Source organism: Scophthalmus maximus, chromosome 12, assembly GCF_022379125.1.
Source record: "Scophthalmus maximus strain ysfricsl-2021 chromosome 12, ASM2237912v1, whole genome shotgun sequence".
Classification (NCBI taxonomy): Eukaryota; Metazoa; Chordata; class Actinopteri; order Pleuronectiformes; family Scophthalmidae; genus Scophthalmus; species Scophthalmus maximus.
The window spans coordinates 1,960,741-1,978,091 of NC_061526.1; the positions used below are offsets into that span (position 1 = coordinate 1,960,741).

The following is a 17,351-nucleotide window of genomic DNA, read 5'->3' on the forward strand; positions in this document are numbered from 1 at the left end:
AGGCGCTCAGCAAGCACCCCGACGACCAGGGCCACCTGTTGTTAGGTAATCATGACTGCATCCGCACCAACTGGCCTTATCTCTGCTCTCTCTTCTCCCTCTCCTGCTCTAACCACTTCCCAGTTTGACTTCACAACTAACCCCTATTCTAATTTGAATCTAACAGTCATTCTGAGGGCATAAACAATAATGACAACACACCGCCTGCCAGCCAATGCTTTTTGTTAGTCCTGGACGCATTCTTTTAAATTTAAAAAGAGTGAAATATTTATATATATATATATATATATTTTAAAAAAGGAGGGGGTGGGAAAAGGGGCGAGCCTTGTCTTGCTACTGTTCGTCTTGTATTCATAAAGTCGACCCTTGAACCATATTTTGCTGATTGAGCAGAGTGTGCTGAATATGTACATTTAGACTCAGAGCCCGGGTGCTGCTCTTTAGCATGGTGCCATATTCCCTTAGCTGGAGCACAAGTCGGCCAGAGCCTCGGGCAACTGCACAAGCTTCCTTGACTCTCCTTTCTTTCTTCTTTTTTTCCCCCTCCTCTGCTGTTGGTGCATGCGATTATGACTTTATTGTCCAGAGAGGGGCTCACCCACTGTCATGTGTCTTGTTCGTGACATTGTCTCTATATGTCTTTATTCCATTTCAATCTGTTTGTCGTCTCGAGCAAGGCACGTCTGTGTCTAGACACCTGTGAAACATGTACCATCACCTCATCCTGCCTCACAGAGTGAACAGTCTATCCAAATCAATTGTTAGAGCGGGGTCAATCTCAAAAGATTTGCTTTGCGCAATAGTGTCCATAAAAAAACTCTAACCAGGGATGGGTCTTTTTTAGAAATATTTGCATTTAATGGGCTAGTTTGAGATTAATAGTTGCAGAATGTGGACCTGCTCTCTTCTGCTATGAGTGTTATAACTAGATCAATAATTACCCATGCTCCTTTGTGTTCTGCAGCCAAACCAACCACCTTGCCACTTCCTTTGACCCCAGAGTCTCCAAAGTAAGTGTGTGAAGTTTTTCCACGTTATTCTAGGCAAAAAGCAACAACAAACTACAGCAAAAAAATGACAAAGTCAAAGAAGACTAAATAGACTACCATCCAAGTCGAGGCATTTTTGTGACTCATTTCCATTTCTTAGATCACAAAATCTTTTAAAGTCTTGCTTCTGTATACGAAGTAAAATGTTGTCCTTTCTTTTGTCTTCCAGTGACCACAAGGGATCACCATTTGAGAACAAAACCATTGAACGCACATTAAGTGTGGAGATTGCTGGAACCCCAGGTGAGCACACACTGATTATTTAAAACACATGTGGATACAGTATATATATATATATATATATATATATATATATATATATATATATATATATATATATATATATATATATATATATATATATATATGTATATATATATTTTCTTTGGATATTTTCACCTCTTGTAGCTAGTAATGGGTTAACTCTGCCTGTTCAACATCTTGATAGTTCCATCACAGTTTAAAGTTCAAGGTGAAGGCATAGGGGGACATTTATGTGCTTGAGTATTGATTAGGCTTTCCAATCTCTTCAGGGTTTATTAGCAAACCCCTCCCATCCTCCCACCATCTCCCCTCCCCTGTTAGTGAAGCGTTAATATGCTTTCCTTCTTCCTCTATCAGATCCTAATGCTCTCTGACTGACAGCTTACTTAGCCTACACATCATGGGGAAAAATGAAATGGTATTGTTATAATTGGTTTTTGCAATGTAATTTAGTTTTGCCTGTGTGATCTGTGCATTCGAGCCACACGAGCATTTAAAACATCTGGGAGTGATTTTACAGTGTTAAGACTCACATGCAAAGGATGCTATTTCGTAAACTGAGTAAATGTGGGTGGTTTTTTTAGTCATCATTATTGCCATCTTTCTTTTGTGTTATTAATATGTCTGAAGAAAACTATAGGCAGAAGTCCAACATGGAGAAAATGTCATGTCCAGCTGCATTTTTTGGACCAAGTCACCTCTTTCTGTGGAATGATGTCACTAATTATCGCCTTCGGCCCCAGATTAACCATCTAAGGTCAACAAAACAAAATGGCTGCCCTTTAGCCTCTGATACTATGTGGCATTGCACTGGTGTCTTTGGGTATTAATTTACCAAGAAGGGAAATGGTCCTCATCCATACCTCATGTCTGCCCCCCCTGCACCTTCTACTCAGTGGGGGATGGAAATGGTTGGCACATCAGACCCCAGGGGGTTTCGCTCCTTCCTTCTGACCTTGGTCGAAGTGCCGTTTAGCACTTTGGCATAGCTAAGCTTTCATTGGTCAAAGGTGATGCTTGTTGAGACCTGAGAAGGGAAAGAGCAAGGCTGATTAAGCTGTGGGGCAATCAGGCACAGTTAATATTTCTTCCTGTTTTACTGCATGTGGGCGAGCCTGTTGACCTGTGGCCAAATCTGGGCGTCCGTTCTGTTCCACCGCATTCCATTTTACAAGCGCGGTCAAATAGAGTCCTTCACCTGACCTCACCATCCTGCGCAAATTTAAGGATTGAATATTAGCAGGAAAGTCATTAGTCCGGAAAGCTCCAGGTTACTGAGCCCCTTTCTTGCTCAGGGATTAGCTTTTGAGTCTTGTGCTGCATGAGACAGATGGATATAGTTCCCAGTAAGCGGAGAGAGCTTTTAAGGTTGGGAGTTACAAGTGCTTTGCAGATTAAGAGTAACATTCCACTTCAATAGATATTATACCGGTATTACTGATAACCAGATGGAAGTTAGCCAAGGGGTCGGTCACACCCTCCACCTTCGAGGCAGGTAGACAACTCTCTGATGGAACTTTCCATTAACTGCTGCCAGCAATATATTATTTTATGCCTTTATGATGAGTTGTAGTAATGGTGATTACTGTGTCATCGAAAGATTAATGTAATTATCAGTTGAACATAGACCTGTACATCTTGTATTGAGCCATTATGTTTAATGCTATATTATAGCACCCATTGAACTGTTGTTTGCGTGTTTTCTTGACACTTCTCAGAGAGGTACAGTGAAGCTACAACAGGCAGTGAGACCCCCGGGGATCTGACTGTTCAGGCCCTAATCTCTACCAAGCTAATAGATTTACCCTGTGCTGCCGTGTTGTCTTTAATTACTGTATCTCATGACACTGGGGTGGTCTGTGTGTTGCTATTTGCACGGCTTACCGGCGGATCAACTCTTTAAGCCTGGAGTTGTTATTCGCTCCGAGGTCTCCTCACAATTTACAGCTGGACGAGAGAAAAAAAAAAGATTATGAAATGCTCCTCTTTCTTTTTGTCTTGCTCACTTGCCTCATCATTTTCTCTCCGGTGGGTACATGATTGGTGTTTGTGTCTGTGGATCATCCATCACGAGCAAGATTGACTGAGAGGCACATATTTATCCAAATTCTGATTTATTTCTCCTCCATTGCTAATGGCTCCTAGTTTATGACCCCGCACACATTGTTTTGGACAGATGGTGCTTCATTGGTGAAACAGAAGTTCCTCAGGCATTGTGTAGGATCTCACCCCACCCCCCTTTGTCTGTTCCGTAGCTCATTTCATTGGCATAATGCATTCATGTCTACGTTTATATCACTAGAATCGAGAAGAGGAAGGGAAAGACATGAGAGAAGGGGGGACAGAGGTGAGCGGTGGCTTGCAGTCCTACTTACAAACACAGCCAGATAATAAGTAGGATGATTATTCGATGGATCAGGCATTCCAAAGACAGCAAATGGTGTCAGAAACTTACATTTTTATGTATCAGGCTGCCGCCCGCTCTTTGCCAAGCTCTCCTCCCAGTGCATACTCCAACACTGGATTTTTGATACTAATAGCTGTCATTTGGTGCAATTCACTAGCGAGGGAAGAGTGATGTGCATTATAAGAAAGGCAAAGAGGAGGAGAGAGTGTAGGTGTTTCAAAGTGCCTGAGTTTGACTCCAGTGAGAGACTGTTAGTGACGAGTGTGTGTGGGGGCACATTTGTTCTGTACCAGACAGACACAGGGAAGGGATGCCAAGGGAACCACGATGGAACGGAAGAAACGGAGACTGATCCATGGAAGATGGCAGACAGGGAAGGGGAGAATACAAGACGAAAGTAGAGGAGGAAAGAGAGAATGAGAGTAATGGTGGCGGTGGCTGTTTGTGTGAGTGCATTAACAATGCTATAAAGTGGGCTCATCTCAGAACTTCCCATATAACTGCCATCTGTGTGGTTGTAAATCTGTAGGAGGCAGGGAAGAGACGGGGGGCACAAGCAGTGGGGACATGCCATCTGAGAAGAATGACAACCCATTCGCCTGTACTTCATGTGCTTCCATGACATAGCAGACATCTCGCTGTGGTAACAACACCGTGTACATTAAGCGTTTTGACACACGGTATCTTCCCACATTGTTTCAGAGAGATTTGGTACCGGATCATCTTTAGACGAGCATTGCGTCTTGTCAGTGCTGGTTATTTCAGACAGACAAAAAAGGTCTTTTGTTTTATTCAGATGAATTGGCTGCTGTCCAGCGCAGACATTTGTGTGAGGCAGGCAGATGTATGATACATGTGCTTAAATGTGTTTCATTGGCTGCATTGCTTTTGTCCTCTGCAGGGTTTTGTGTTGTGGTTTTTCTTTTTAAGAAAAGGGATCTGTCCAAGGTCAGAGAGGAAGGGGGTAGCAAGTCATCCATATTACAGCACCACCATATTAAGTTACACCAAGCATTACATTAATCTGTCAAGATTGCAATAAAATAGAGATCAGGATTAGGCCAAGTGAAAGTGAATATTTTAATCAGGCATGTATCTGTGTCCACTGTCCATAAACTGACTGGCGAGTTTATAGATGAGCGAGGGGAGGGGGGTGAGGGGGGTATTTGGAGTGGTTTGCATTATGATTCCATTTTCTTTTTATTGCCCCCAACCCTCCACCAACCTCTGTCTCTTCATCCTCCTGCAGGTCTGACACCACCTACCACGCCCCCACACAAAGCCAGTCAAGAGAATCCTTTCAAAGCATCGCTCAAAACCAAGTTGTCTTCATGTTCCTCCTCGGCCTTGGCATGCAAAAGAGCCAGGTTGACCGAGTTGGGCCCCAGCGCTCTGGCCCCGGCCCCATGTGCCTCAGGCGGGGGCCCCAACAGGAAGGGTCCTGAACAGACTGAGCTCTATGCTCAGCTGAGCAAAGCGTCCACCGCCCTCCCTTATTCCGCACCCCAGCACACAGTGGTGGGCGGTCTTGAGGAGCATCGCAGCACTAGCAACAATAAGCGGGCGGCATCCCGTGGCTACAGTGACCATGACTATTGCCAAGCCTCAGCTAGCACTAAGAAGGGCGGCGGCACAGCCACTGTTACCATGACTACAGCAGTGGAAAAGACAGTCACCTCAGATGCCACTGCTGCACCCATGCCTACTGTATGCAAAGTGGAGGACAGGCATGTCGAATGTAAGGACACAGCCATGCCATCATCCTCTTCATCATCTCCATCTTCCTGCTCTCCATCATTAGCTTCATCTGGTCCTTTGGCTAAGCAGCAGAATTTTGCCTCTGTGAAAGAAGAAGCAGTTCGGGTCCAGGTGAAGCATAGCCCGACACAAACCACTGAGATCCCCTCCCAAGAGGCCACTACTTGCAGGGACCAACAACACTCTTCTGCCACCAGCCGGAAGCTCCTACGCGACCAAGAAATTAGAGCAGAACTCAACAAGCACTTTGGCCACCCCTTACAAGCACTCCATAGTCCGGATGGTCAGGAGAGACAACCAGGCGCCAAAACAAACAAGGCTGCAGCCGTTCAGTCCCTTGAAGAGAGAGCGGATGACTACGACTCCAAGAGGGAGCCTGGCTCCAGCTACCTGCATCCAGGTTACCTGCCCTTCCACGACGAGCAAGAGCTGGGTGAGGGCCGTGACAGTCGCTTCCTCTATCCATGGGAGGGCACCCCTCTGGACCTACTCTTTGACTGCCCCCCTTGCTCTCCCACCAGTTCCCCACCATCCAGCTGCTCCCCTTCGCGAGGCTCCATCTCCCCACCTTCCTCTCTCTTCCTCTCGCCCGGCAGGCCTTACTGCTGGACCAGCAGCGGGTCCCGCTCCCGTTCCCGTTCCCACTCTGGCTCCCGCAGCTCCTCCTCACACTACCGAAGGCGCTCACTCTCCACCTCACCTGACAGACGTCCCTCCTCCTGGTAAGTCATCCCTCTCTCTCCCTCTCCTTGGCTCCTTGAACCTTGGCTACTCCCCACCCATGCGGTTTAAATAGGGCTTGGAGCCAGCGGGGGTCTAGCTTAGGAGTGTAAAACAGGCCTGATCATGCGTCAGAGTTGATGTCAGACAGGAGAGACCCTGGAGACTCTTAGCATGGGATCTTGACCTCCTGCTGGTCATCGTTTTACCTTGAATAAATGTAAAATACATATGGCAAAGCTACATCCGCACTAATTCTATTTAGTTTTAAAACACTTCACTTCTGTTACTTTTAATTCTGGCGATGTAGTTTCTGTCCGTGTTCATTCCTTCCTGGAAGGAAGGACACATTGGGTGATCCAATCACAAATGGACAGCTGTAAGTACGTCAGTTGACACCTAACCAACTAATGATCATCTCTCTGCCCTGGTCTCTATACAAATAAATACATACATCATTGTGTTGTTGTTTTTAGCTATAGGCCGACTATGACAATGTTTTGTGTGTGTGAAAGCGAGAGAAAGAACAAGGCTAGGAGGTGCAGGGTGAATCAATGCACTTCGCACTCCTCTACAATGAAATAACATTTGACTAATTAGAAATAGAAATAAAACAGAAAATCAATATGTGGCTGTCATTGTTGATATTGTAGCTAGCCACCACATATAACTCGGTTTATGGAAAACCGTGTGAACTGTAAAAAAAGAAATTGGGTGGTCATTTTGAAACTGTAGTGGGCCAGTGGACGTCAGCGAAGTGTGGGTCAAATGAGTCCTCGATCCATCTTGGGTGCGTTCATACCTGCACAGGTCTGAACAGGGTCCTTGAGTCCCTTAAAATGGAGACCTTTGGAAACACTGCTGGCTCTGATTTAGTTTGAAAACTCCAGGGGGCGGCCCAATTATCTGCATTTGTTATGCTAACCTAAATTCTGCCTGTTAAACCAGGTGGCACTTTGATATCTCTGAACTGACAATGTGGAAAGAAGGTTGGATGGATGGTGCAATGAACAGTGAACAAGAAAGAAAAAAAAACAGAACATGAAAGGTGCCAGAGGCAGTGGACTTTTGAGCAGAATGAGTTTTCATCTCTAGGCAGGGAGTTACAGTATATTTGAGTGTCTTCCTAACACTCACTCCCCTCCACACTCGCACGCTCCCCTTTTTTGTTTGATGCCGGGGCTATTGTTTTAAGCGGCAGCTGTTGTTTTTACTGAGTGGCAAACCCTCCTTTTACATCCCCAGAGATGAAAGCCAGATCCAGGCTGTGGGAATGTAGTCTCGAAACCCCTCTCAAATGAGACTCCTATCATCATAGCACTGTGTGAGAACTACATTTCCCATGTTTCCCTTTGATCAGAGCCAAGGGGGTTTCTGCTGGGGTTTTTTGATGGTAGAAGAACAGAGCAAAAACTATAGGTACTGAGGAGAGTGTAAGTAAATTCGGTTTGTCAGTCGTAATTCATCGAGTGCCTCAGTTCAGGACTCCACTGCAGTGACTCGGTTTGTTTGCCTGATTATTTAAAGGTCAGTTTACTTCGCAAGAGCCAATAGATTCACTTTATTCTGTTCGGGCTCTGTTCTACGCCAACATACTCAGATTACACAGCATATTCCCAAGATATTCGATCAGATTCTAAAAAAACTGGATTGAGCTTGTAGTTTTGAAAGTGACAGAACACGACGCTTGTTATAGTTTCATGCAAGAAAAGAAAGACAGAATTTCAGCAAAGTAATTCTCTGAATTCTTCCTCGAGGGTTGAGTTTCACAGTGCAAGACCCTAGATCTTTCCAAACTGGCATTGCTTTGCTCCACTGAGCTCCCAAAACTTCTCTCCTTCCATTATTCAGGTCTTCCTTCTTCAGCAACACTTCAATAATTAAGCATGAAGCTTAAGGAGTCCAGGGGTACACGCTCTGCAGTCTACAGTATTGACCATTCCCTCATACAACATAGATAGCCGGTGCATGTATATGCTAACTCAGGTGTGCAAAGAGTTCTGCATGAAATTATGCACACTTCCTGTGGTCGTGGGTTAGATTAGGACATGGCTAGGAGAATACGGAATGCTTTTACCTGCAGTTAACCTTATTTTAGCATTTCAATGGTTATGGTGAATATCAAAGAAGTTGATTTGCTTCCCAAAGCCAAGAAGAGTGTCACAAGTTTGCAGCAGCAGTCAAAAATGTGCTTTATTCTCTTTTTAAATTTTTTTTTCTGAACATCATTCTTAGGTGTTGTTAAAATTAAGCATCTGTCTCTCCCTCAGGTCTCGTCACAACACAGATTCAAGCACTTTTCGTTCCAGGACTCACAAGAGCCCCCACCTTCCGTCTCGATCTCCCCTCAGCCGCAGGCCAAGGTGATTATTCTAAATAAATTATTTTATCTCCAACAAATGTGTGATATTAACCTTTGTTTAGTCAGGTCAAATGTGTGTTCTTAGAAGGAACAATTCAGAAGACCTCACAATGGAAGGAATGCTGAAAAACAAACTGACTAGCGGTCACCATGAACAGCCAACTTCTCCCTGTCACCACTCGGCAATAGTTTGATGACTCTGTGATTCCTTTTTTGCAGTCTTGACAAACATTCAGGCCAAATATGTTTAATTGATCATGTTTTACTGGACGAGTGACAAGAGAAATCCCAAATCGTACTGATGCACATTCAAACTTTACTTAGGAGTTGACGCTCCCAGCTGTATCCCGATGCTTTTTCAACTTAGTGCCTCTGTAGTTTTCCATGAGCCATTGCAGAGGGGACATTTTCATATGCAGAGAAGTACTGGCACTCAGCAGGGAGAGAGAGAGAGAGACGGACACCATCTCAGCACTCTCAGCTGATTTGGCACCCACGTGCCTAATGACACTCGACAAGCCCGAGAGTCGCTCATCAGTCGAAAAACTTAACAGACACATCTTGTGCTTTTCCGGGGGTTGGGGGAGAAAGTTGCACTTTCCTTCATGATGAAGCCCTAACTAAGCAGAAGGTAATGACATGTGAAGTTGTGCTGACAGTTGCAGCTGCCTGGTTCTCAGACCGCGCAGCTCGCCGGCACTCCCGCGGGCCTGTCCTGCGGACGCCGTAATCATATCAGTGGCGAGGAGACATCTCATTAACATGTCCATTTCCTTTCCTTTTGCAAGCCCCCTTCTCAACAATCAGTGTTGAGAAAAGAAAAGGGGGAGGGGACCACTCCTTTGTGAATACCGGCAGTTGTTCTTCATCAGCATCAACAGGAAAGGTGAATTTGGAGGACGAGCAAGGACAGTGATGTCATGTGCATCTTATCCTCCGCAGGTATGACAGCTATGAGGAGTACCAGCACGAGAGGCTGAAGAGGGAGGAGTACCGCCGGGACTACGAGAAGCGGGAGTTTGAAAGAGCCGAGCAGAGAGAGAGGCAAAGGCAGAAAGCAATAGTGAGTCACGAACACAACTGCCATCTCATTTCCTCTATCGCCCTGTTTTTATTTTTTTTCCTGTTTTTTGTTTTCTGTGCTGTACTTTACATCTTTCCTGCCTCTGCTGATAAAAGACCACAGGCAATCACTGCTGTGGCACATGGTACAAATTCCTGCAAACAAACAGAAACCTCCCACAGACACACACAACACGCACACATTACTTGAGACAGCCTCCAGCCTGCTGCCTATGTGCCACAGTGTGTGTCTCTCCTGCAAGAATACACACAAAGTGAGTTACTGAATGATTCAGGCGACAGGCCCTTCCTCTTTATCTCCGGGTTGTGTATTTTTAACGTCTCTGTCATCTGGAAACACTGTCGACTCTTATTAATCACACCACAGGGGCAAAATGTTAAAATAGTGGAAAACAGAAACTAGGAGAGCAAGACGAGGGAACGGACAGAAAAGGAAACGGCTACTGATTCTCTTGAGCTCTTTTCCTTTTTCGTTATCTGTTTCAAAATTCTGCCTGATGCGGTGAACATCATATTTCACCCATATCTCCATCCCTGCTTGTCTCAGTGTGAAATTACTCAGGTTTCCACTGCCACCCGTTGATAAAGCGCGCATTAAATGATGCAGTAATGCAGACGTGGCTGGGCATGCATTCATTTTCAGAGATGGAGAGACAAACAATTACGAGCGGTAAAGCTCAAGCTGTCAAACGAGGTTTGGGAGGCCAGGGACGTGAAAGCGTCTCCTTGTGTCTGTCTGTCTCTCTCTCGTTCTGTTTTTATTTATTTATTTATTTTGCCTCATTCTCTCACTCACTTGCACGCACACAGAGGCAGCCCTCAGGGTGCCATCAAGAAAAGGCCGCCTATTTATCAGTTGTCAGCAACTAAACGCCTAATTCAGCAAATACTTTTTTTTTGGTCTCAAACTGTATGTAAGCATTAAGGGGGGGGGGGGCTTAAAAAAAACAGCAACCTGTATTTAATTTAGATTTTTCTCAGCAACTCTGTATAAATCAAATGGGGCAAAGGTGAACTTTGAGTCTAGCACAAGGCAGCTGATTAACATACACAGTGTGATACTACTACCCCGAAGACAGCAGTGAAAATTCCAACAGGCCTCAGTGGACTTGGCCCAGTAATGGCAAATAAATGAATGAATAAATAAATAACACCAGTGATACACTATAGCCCCAGGCTTGCGCTGTATTGTATGATTAGCAGATGCAATTAAACTACTCAAAAGCTATAATTGCGGCCTGGCGCAGTTTGTTCTTAAATTATTCTGCTATGACCCCCACGTCCTCTGAGGTTCAAGGAAATACATGTTTTTTGGGCCTGTGGCTCACTACTGCTGCTCTCAATGCTCCCCCTCTACTGGATGTAATATTCTTACAGTATTAACCGACTTCTCAGATAACTGCCCTGTCTAGTTTGCTGTGCATTTTGGTAACTTTGACTTTTGATATACGGCTGAGTCACACCACAGCTTTATTTTTAACCTTCATGAAAGACGAAGCAGGGAGCAAACCAAAGACATGGCATCATTTGATAAAAATCATTCTGCCTCTGGTTCATGAGTCGCAGAGAGAAAGAGGAATTGTGGTGCCAGGGCAGATTGAAGGCGCTCCCAAACTCGCAACTCTATCAGATAAAGAGGAAGCGAGCTGAACCAATCACAGAGGAACACAACAGACAGACGGAGACGAGGGACAAAACCGGGGGCACAAAGTCAGCCGCAGTATCCACAGGAGTGATCAAGACCAATTCATTAAGGCGCAGTGAAGAAAGGCGAGGGGGAAAAGGAAAAACAGACTCCCCTTTTAATCTCCTTCCTTTTTTGCTCTGTCTTCCCTCTTAACGAGCAGGAGGAGAGACGGGTGGTGTACGTGGGGCGACTGAGGTCCAACTGCACCCGGACAGAGTTGAAGCGCCGCTTTGAAGTCTTTGGCGAAATTGAAGAATGTGCAGTGAACTTGAGGGACGATGGGTAAGGCCCCAGGACTTCCTTCCTTTAGTTTGTGTGTGTGTGTGTGTGTGTGTGTGTGTGTGTGTGTGCCTTTTTACGCTAGCCACAGCAATAGTAGACATTTATTTCTGCTGTAAGTGTTAAAGGCGAGTGTTTAAAGTCTAAGAGGAAGAGAGTGCCTTTGCAGTATCGGAGCGTCTCCTGATTCATCTACTCCTCGGCCCCAAAGATACACATTTATTGATTCTCTTTTGCATATAAATAGCATGATCGTCATCTACGACAAGGCCCCCCCCCGCCGTTTAGTTATTGTTGCCCCACAGCACCACTCTGACGTATGGTTTTTCTATTCTCGACCAGGGACAATTTTGGCTTCATCACGTACCGCTACACTTGTGACGCCTTTGCCGCCCTTGAGAACGGACACACCATACGCAGGTCAAACGAGCCTCAGTTCGAGCTGTGCTTTGGCGGACAGAAGCAGTTCTGCAAATCACATTACACAGACTTGGGTAAGTGCAGCATTGTTGTTCTCTGCATCAGCCCCCTGCAGTCAGGCAGTATATTTGCGTCGCTCTGAGGGACTGTCAGTAAAAAAAAGAGCGGAAAAAGGGAAAGTGGGAGGGGGAATTGGACAGGGAAAAAAAGGCTTGAGTAATGCCCGCAGATCAAAGAAAACCCATCTCGTGCTGGTAAAGTTTTTACACCCTTGAATGTGTCCACCAGGCATTCGTGGCTCAAAAAGGCAAAGAGAGTTCAGAGGTCAGACATTGAACACGTAGAGAATAGAGCTCCGTTTCCTTCACTGCTGGTAGTATCTTCAGGAGAACGCAGACGCCATTGCTCACATGGACATCGGATGCTCGTTTCTACCATGTTGATATGAAAAGCAAGACATTAGGGAGGGAGACAGCATATGTGCAGCTGAGGTGTGTTTCTCGGAATCGCTTCAAGAGCACGGAGAAAAAAAGCGGGAGGAGTGAGGCTGAAATTACGAGGAGGAGAGATGCGGTAGAACAAAGACAAGAGAAGAGATGAGGTGAGGAGGAAGAAGGTGGGAGCAAGGTTAAGTCCCGGCAACCCCTCCTCCCTCCAGAGAGAGGGTCCATCTGTTGCCAGCTGTTGCTGTGCCGAAATGTGGTAGAGCCTTGATGTGGCACGTAGGGGCCAATCATTTACATAGAGGGAGGGACCACTGTGCGCATTCCCACTGGTTTTGTCAGGGAGTCAGGGGATCGCGGAAGAAGACTGCGGTGTAACAGTGAATTCATTTTTACACAAGTGATTTCTTAGAGTGCACATATGTAAGCACGTATGATGCACAGCTTCTATATTGTTCAGACGCTGTAATCCCAGATAGAAAACTGTGCTCGAATGAAAGCTGAAAGCCGAATGACGCACGCGATAAATAATGCAAGCTATCAGCGAAATCAAGGCTTTTTTCCTCCGGCAAGATTCCCCCTTTGACATGTGAATAAAAAAATAAAAAAGGGCACTTTTCTTTTCTTCTGCAGTTGCTCAGCGATAGAGGTGGCGATAATTGAGCAGCCATGTTGAAAACTTAAGTGAGAACCTAAAGTGTCGCGCAGCCTCAAAAGATCATCTCTGCCATTTCATGACGTATACGATACATGACAGATATTGAGACTCCAGTTTCCCCCCTGACATGTATTTACCAGCACAATGTGAGGTCAGGAAGCTACAGCGACAACAGGGTCAAAGGGTCACTTTGAGAGAGGGGGGGGGGGGCACTTGTCCTCAATAAATGACGCGGTTATTATACTTTTTCATAACTCTTGCTGCAAGCCATCTGCTTTTCAAGAGAACACACGAGGAATTGAAAACGCAGAGAAACAGTGGCTAATCCTAAAGCCTTGAGGACAGACATTATGCCGAGATTGACTAATCAGTCTACTGAAATGGAAAGGCCTTCATTCGACCGCCTCTTTGTCAAGAATGGGCTATTTCGGTCGGCCCCCACACTGATAGCGCAGGACAAAGGGACTGAAAGGACAGTGTGGTATCCAAACCTCTTCCGCTTTTCTCAGTCGTGTAGGCTCTTGCATCTTCTTCTTCTTCTTCGTTTTTGTGTTTCCGGAGACATGTCCATTAGTTTTAAGCAGAGCACCGGGATCTTTTTCATCCCTCAAGGTGCGCAGTGTGACGCGAGCTAGCCCTCGGCCACCGCATTAGATCACGACTGCCATCTCCTCGCTGCCATGGCCATTGCCATTTCTCAGCGCTCTCGGGAGTGCGCCGCTGGGCCCGTTGGGGGGCCCATTTGTGAAGCTGTCTGTTGGCAGAGATAAGATACTCTTAATGTATTATCAGGTTGATCAGGAAAAAATATAGGACATGGATACGCTTTCACATCTGTGGCCTCCGAGTAAAAGAAAAAAATTGAATACCCCCAGTATGAGCATTCCTTGGTAGCAGTTAATAGGTTGTGACTGTATGCAAATTAAATGTGGCTGATCAAGAAACGCTTCGGCACACAAGAGCGCATGAGACGCTATCTTCAAGACTGACCCTTGGGCACACAGTACGTTGCTTGTGCGTTATCCTGCTTTTTTTTTTTCATGTTACTCGTGAATTTGTGGGAATTTGGCAACACTTCATGTCCAGTAGCCAAAGACATGCGGACAGAACACTTTCTGTCAGGAAGACGCACGTCCAGGTCTAATAGAGTAACTGTCCTTCTGTAAAGGCAGAATATTCAGGGGGTTTCTGACCACAACCTCTCGTGGGAACACGAAGGACGGAAACGTATATGCATTTTTCAAAGAGTCGTGTCTCCGCTCAGCACTGACCACGATCTTGCTCGCTCCCCTTTCTCAGATTCCCATTCTGACGACTTTGATCCAGCCTCCACAAAAAGCAAGTACGACTCCATGGATTTTGACAGCTTGCTGAGGGAGGCCCAGCGCAGCCTGAGAAGGTAACCAGTTCAGTGGCGCCTGCCGTCTGTCACAAAGAGGGACGTCTTATACCTCACAGTTGTTTTCTCGCTCTTTCGACAACGAGACTACCAGAAGTTTTACACTCTGTGTCATAGAGTATATAAAAATAAGTCTATAGACCTATATCAATATAAATGAATATATCAGAAATAAAGTTTACATGAACATAGCTGCTGAAGAGCGGGGGGAAGAGACATTGCATTGTGGGAAAGCCAGTGAACCCTCAGAACCTGGTGCACGTGTTTGGTGCACTCTACTGCTGTACAACCATCAGTGAAAGAAGAAAAACAACAACTTTCTTTTTCTCTCCAAGTACTACAATGCCCACACTTGTTTGGGGGTGAAAACGTGCAGCTTGTTCAGCCAGATTTGTTTTTTTTCTTCTTCTTCTTCTTCTTTTTATTTGCTGTTGATTTTTTCTTTCTTTCAAATCTGGTGTTTGGATCTGGTGTTACACTACAAACAAAGAGTATAGGGAATTGTATCTTGGAGGTAAAATTCTCAAGGTAACACTGTTGTCTACATTTTGAGGTGAAATGTAGCTGTGTATTTACAAATGCTCTGAAAAGGAATATTTTTTATTTTGTGTACATATCGGATAAAGTTCTTTATTTGTTACAGCTATGCACTGTAAAACGCAGCCTTTTTTTAAAAATGAGGAGAACATTTCTTAATTCAGAATGTCGATCTGTAGAAATTACAATACTGTAAAACATATTGTACACCTACATGATGTTTAGATGACATGATTGTAAAAAAGAAAAAAAAAGATGTGTCCAGTTGCTCATTTTGAGGGGGCATGTGAACAAATGTCCTTTTTTAAGTTATTTTGATGGGGAAAAACAGTCAACCATGTATAGTTTTCTCTGTTTATAAAGTTTCTCAATCAGTGTTTTTGCTTATACAACCAGTGTAAAATGCATTTTTAACGTGTTTTTCATGATTGTAAAAAAAAAGGTACCCCATTTTTTATTAATTATTTCTGAAGCAATCAGTATATATATAGATATATATATCTATCTATATATATATCTTGGTTTGATTTTAATTGCTTTGTATGCTTTTTTGATTATCTCCAGTGAGAGGGAATACTGCATTCAAATTGTTTCAATCATTACAAACACATATTTATCTATTTATTTTAATATTTGAATCAAAAAGATATTTATGGGCTCCATTTTGACACGGCGTACTTCATGAAATTTGTTTGCTATTTATGTTGTCCATTGATTTGTGTTATTTAAACGTGTAATCACTAGACAAGGTGTACAATAAAGGGTTTGGTTGGGGGATAATATGACCTTCTATGCCTTTCCAAAAACAATCAGAACATTCAGCTAATCACTCCAGCAGCCAGCCCCTCATCATGTCACTGACTTCTGTCTCCGCTGTCAGTCAGAGCTGCAGCACGTCGCCGGTTTTTCCTTTACAGACACGAAGCAGAACATGAAGCAATAAAATGATTTTTCGCAGGAATTTTGTTGCACCGCTCTGAACACATTGTTGTCATCGCTCCACTCATGCTTGATTATGTGAATGCCAAACAAAAGTTTACAATTTCCTTTTCCTGAATTTTCTAAAGATCTTGTATTTGATGTACAAAATATATATATATATATATATATATTATATATATATATATATATATATATATATATATATATATATATATATATATATACATACAATGATGCTACTAATATTATTCACAATAATTTCAAAATCATTAGTTATAATAACAATGATAATAATATAAATGAAAGGAAAAAAAACTATATAAAAAGCAATAAATTATTTTTCAGAGTTGTATTTTAACTCCTATTGTTGTGTGATTTTTGGACTTTGGACCCATTACCCAGTCGCTGGTAGCTAGGACGACTCCCTCCCTGTGTTTTGCCATTTTGTCCCCGTGACATTATCCTGTGCGGTACATACTTGAATGTCCCCTGCTCCTGCCTCCTGCTCTTCCCTTTAAAGATGTAATTGAGTCTGTATGTGATTGTAATGCACGCATTACCTTGTGACATCTGTGCAAACGTGACTGACTCCTAACTTTCACCCTGTGTGTAGAAACGTGTCGAGTTGAAACTGTTTGTTGTGTAGTGCATGGCTATTACAGGATGACAGTTGGTACGGTGTACACCACTTTGGGTATCTGCCTGTCAGCTGTCTTAACTGGCAGATTTTAAATGACATTCTATAAGCCTAGGGAAAACTACTCAACAACGTATCGCATGCCGCGCCACTTTGCCACCCCACTCCCTCCACCCGTCACCCCCCTCCACCCCCCCAACTCACAGTCCAGATATCCCATCCCCGTCGACATGACATAAAAGGTAACCTTGCGGCTTCTGGTTCAATTAATATCCCGTTCCTAGCGCGAGCCAAGTAAGGACAGGAGCAGCTTCCATCACAGGAGGGAAAAACTCTTTTGTATGAAAGCTTTGCTGATCACAGGCTTCCTTTCATGGGGTTTGACTGTGGAGACAGGAAACGGCTAATTCTTTATGATGCAACGAGGCAAAATTTTGTCAAGGGAAGGAATTAAAAAAGAAAGCCTTTACCTGTGTTTTAGGACATTGTTTTACTCTCCTTTTTTGCTGTCTGTATAGCGTTTGGGTAATGGTGTCGTGTCCCATTTGATAGATGTGGCTTTAATCATTGTAATAAAAAATTTAAAAAAAGCTTTGTAAATTGCCTAGAGTAGCAATATATTATAACACCTTCTGGTTCAAATTTCAACTGTGGCGGACTTTTTGATAATGTGACCTACTGAGGACTTTGCCACTGCTTAGAATTT

The 17,351-nt window shown here is 44.1% G+C and overlaps 1 protein-coding gene across 4 annotated transcripts in view; it reads left to right on the forward strand.

Annotated features, from left to right (window-relative positions):
• The window catches only part of ppargc1a (peroxisome proliferator-activated receptor gamma, coactivator 1 alpha), a 36,138-nt gene extending 20,292 nt beyond the window's left edge, over positions 1-15,846 (forward strand). For all 4 annotated transcript variants that reach the window (XM_035648949.2, XM_035648948.2, XM_035648950.2 and 1 more), the window contains 8 exons: positions 965-1,010; positions 1,219-1,292; positions 4,970-6,200; positions 8,469-8,561; positions 9,503-9,623; positions 11,491-11,612; positions 11,952-12,103; positions 14,430-15,846. In XM_035648949.2, coding sequence (XP_035504842.2) covers positions 965-1,010; positions 1,219-1,292; positions 4,970-6,200; positions 8,469-8,561; positions 9,503-9,623; positions 11,491-11,612; positions 11,952-12,103; positions 14,430-14,533 — 1,943 coding nt within the window. In that variant the 3' untranslated portion in view covers positions 14,534-15,846. The remainder of the gene's footprint in view (positions 1-964; positions 1,011-1,218; positions 1,293-4,969; positions 6,201-8,468; positions 8,562-9,502; positions 9,624-11,490; positions 11,613-11,951; positions 12,104-14,429) is intronic.
• Positions 15,847-17,351: the final 1,505 nt, after the last annotated feature.